Here is a 3,151-nt window from a genome sequence, read left to right on the forward strand (position 1 = left end):
TCCATGGGCGCTGCCGAGACCCACAAGGCATACCTGTGGGTTCGTGAAGGCCGCAGAGTGGCCTGGAGGTTGCTTCTGCTGCTGCTGCCACCCACGGTCCTGTGATGGAAGCAGTGGAGACGCCGTTAGAACTGGGGATTTCTCACTCCACCCCTTTTGTAGAAATACTGGCCAAAGCAGGCAATTCTCACTGTCCTGGTGAGAGGGCTGTGTCAAGTCAGCTACCCAGAGGTTCCCAGTGTGAGACAGACTATCACCTACATCCCCTTCCAAGAAGCAATACTGTTGGGGAGAATTTATGATACCAGGGCTGGTGACGGAAGCCAGAGAGGCAGCCAGATTGCTGAGTCTCCACAGGCTGAGGTTTTGCTCCAGCCCCACGACTTTTGGTTGAGGCCACATTGGCAAGAGATGTTCTACACAGGACCACCTTCCTTCTGAGCTGGCTCTGGGGCTTTGTCTGCCAGTGGGACAATGCCAGCTCAAAAACTGATGCTGCCAACCTGTGGTGAGAAGCAATGAAAGGCAGCCAGGTCTGGGCAAGCCACCAGGACTGGGGAGGAAAAGCCCCCAAACAGGTGGAGGATTCCATATGGCACCACGTAGAGTCTGGCCAGGACCCAGACTGCTACGGACCAGGCACAAAAGCCTTTGGGGAGGGAGACGCAGGATTAACCCCTCCAAGTACAGCAGTCCTGCCACTGCAGTTGAACACCTAGGACTGGTTTCGGGTGGGAACAGTTAATTTCAGGGGACAAGAAAGCTCATTTTACAGAGTGGATCGTCTAGGACAAAGCTCTGCTCTCAAACATTCAGATCATGCCAATACTTGTCACACATCTGCAAGAAACCTTGCTGGACAGCCTTACCCACACGGAGCAGTTAACAGTCTCTGCAGCCAGACATTCGTCAGAGCTGCCTTTTTTTCCTTTTGTCAGCTGCCCCACTGACAAAAACCCCCACACATGAGAATACAATTCCCTTTCCCACCATCACTGCTGCTGCCCTGAGCTGCCCTGGAAAGCATCCAAAGAGCATCCCAACAGCCCCCCAGCAGCAGCTCAGCACTGGCCAGTTGTCTCTGGGACTCAGGGGAGGAAACACAGCGACCTTGGGCTGCCCAGGCTGGATCAGAGCATGTCTGTCTGCTTTGACATTTTGCCTAAGGCGCCGGCCAGCAGCCAATGGTGCAGAAGGAAGAAGCCTCCAGCCATTTCTTGGCAATGTGCAGAGGAGGAAAACATTGCAAGGGCATGGGGGAGCTCAGAGGGAGTCCAGAGAGACTCATGGATGTCTCTCCCCCGACTCCCTGTTCCAGGGTGGCAGTTCAGACCCTGCCTGGCACGCTGGGGTGCTGCACAGGAGAGGTCAGCCCTGCTCACACTGCTCATCTCTGGCATCGAGCACACCACACTCCCCCAGCACGGAGTACGGGCCAGATCTCACCCTGACATGTCTCCCCTGCCCGGATGAATTTTGGACTCTGTGCTGGGAATTCAGACTTGGCAAACCCCACCTGGAAAAGGCATTCAGCATGGCTGTGTGCTGGAGCCCTTAAACCTTGTGTGACCTTGGCTGCACCACAGCCACATGCCACCAGCCTCGGGCAGTGTTAAGAAACAAACAGAAGAAGGGTCTGAAAAAAGCAACTAAATCATCAATATAAGGCTTTAACTAGCCATATAGCAGACCCTCTTATTTCTACAGCTGGCTGCAAAAATAGCAACCCACACCTATCCTGGGATGTAGCTCTAGAAACCTCAGGCCCAAAGCTGGCTTCCAGCTTCCCACTCCAAACGCACCACCATGCCAGCCCCCCCAAAGTGCTGCAGGGGAAGAAAAACTGCCCCACATCCAAGACCTCAGAACAGATCCCAGAGCACTCCTGGCACCCAAAACCCTGACAGGCATTGGCTGTACCCCTGCTTTGGGCAGCCAAGCCCAGGGGCTCGCACCCCACTCCCCCGAGCACGCTCATGGCTGCCTCCCGAGCCCCTCTGCCAGTTGTGCCATGCTTGGAGGGAGGGGAGAAACAGCCAGAGCCTGCCTAGATGCACAGAGCGAGCTCCAAATAGGCATTGCTGAACAAGCGCAGGCTGCTCAGCCCCGCACACTCTGCAGAGACAGACAGACAGACACGCAGGAGGAAGGAGACGCCCACCCCGTTACTCTACCTTTGTGAGGGCTGTGATTTCTCAGCTCAAAGTGAGTGTTGCAGTCAGATCCAGTCGGCCATGTCTTCCTGCTGCTGCTGCCGCTGCTGTAGAAAGGCTGATGTATGAACATCTATTTTAAGCCATGACATGTCCAGAGGCAGGTTTGTTTATATCATGCTGTGCATGGATGGATAACGGAGGAATGAGAGAGATGGACACAAATGCAGAGATAGCATGCAAGCATGCACAGACATACACATAAGTGCCCATTGCTACGCAGACAAAAACAACAGGAACAATAACATATCAAAATTCTCCTGCCAGCTTTTCTCTCACTCCTCCTCCAGCAAACCAAAAGCCACAGGCACGCAGAAAAGGAGAGAAGAAAAAGCCGATGAAGTAGTACTGATGACACGATTACCCATATCATAAATCTGTAGCTGTCTCTAGAGGATGCTCCTTCATGTTTTTTTTTTTTTACAGTTGACCTTGTCCTCCCCCCTTGCTAGGGTCTCTTTGGCAGAGCCAGGGCTTGGCGGCATTTTCTTCATTTGCTAAGAAAATAAGCTGGGGTGGGGGGGGCAGGATGTATGTGGTGAGATGACAAACTATTTACAAATTCATGTCAAAGTCAGGGAACACTTTTTTCAGGGGGGAAAAAAAAGAAAAAAGAGGAAGCTCAAAAGATTGAAGTTTTGTGTTTTGACATTTTCTAAATGACACCATTCATTTCAGAAATGCTGCAATATTTCAGTTAAACATTTTCCAAGCAAAATATTCTCCTTTTCCTTTTGAAGTGCTGGCGTTCAATTTAAAAGTTTGACTCAAATCAGAAAGTAGGAGTGTGGTGGCAAAAACAACCTGAGGAAGAATCGAAACATGCTGTTCCAGGCCAAACAACACATCCTAAGAAGATTTGTGGCATTCCCTCTCCCACTCCTATTTGATTAAAAACCAGGAAAATTTCTTGGTTTGTTTTCAGCTGAACTTGTGTT

At 51.3% G+C, this 3,151-nt stretch overlaps 1 protein-coding gene across 1 annotated transcript in view; it reads right to left on the reverse strand.

The window, feature by feature from the left end:
* DUSP26 (dual specificity phosphatase 26 (putative)) overlaps nucleotides 1-2,286 on the reverse strand; it is a 4,157-nt gene extending 1,871 nt beyond the window's left edge. The window contains exons 1-2 of the mRNA XM_010284908.1: nucleotides 2,175-2,286; nucleotides 34-99 (exon numbers count right to left, since the gene is read on the reverse strand). Coding sequence (XP_010283210.1) covers nucleotides 34-99; nucleotides 2,175-2,286 — 178 coding nt within the window. The remainder of the gene's footprint in view (nucleotides 1-33; nucleotides 100-2,174) is intronic.
* Nucleotides 2,287-3,151: the final 865 nt, after the last annotated feature.

The sequence above is a fragment of the Phaethon lepturus genome, unplaced genomic scaffold, assembly GCF_000687285.1.
Source record: "Phaethon lepturus isolate BGI_N335 unplaced genomic scaffold, ASM68728v1 scaffold10264, whole genome shotgun sequence".
Taxonomy (NCBI): domain Eukaryota; kingdom Metazoa; phylum Chordata; class Aves; order Phaethontiformes; family Phaethontidae; genus Phaethon; species Phaethon lepturus.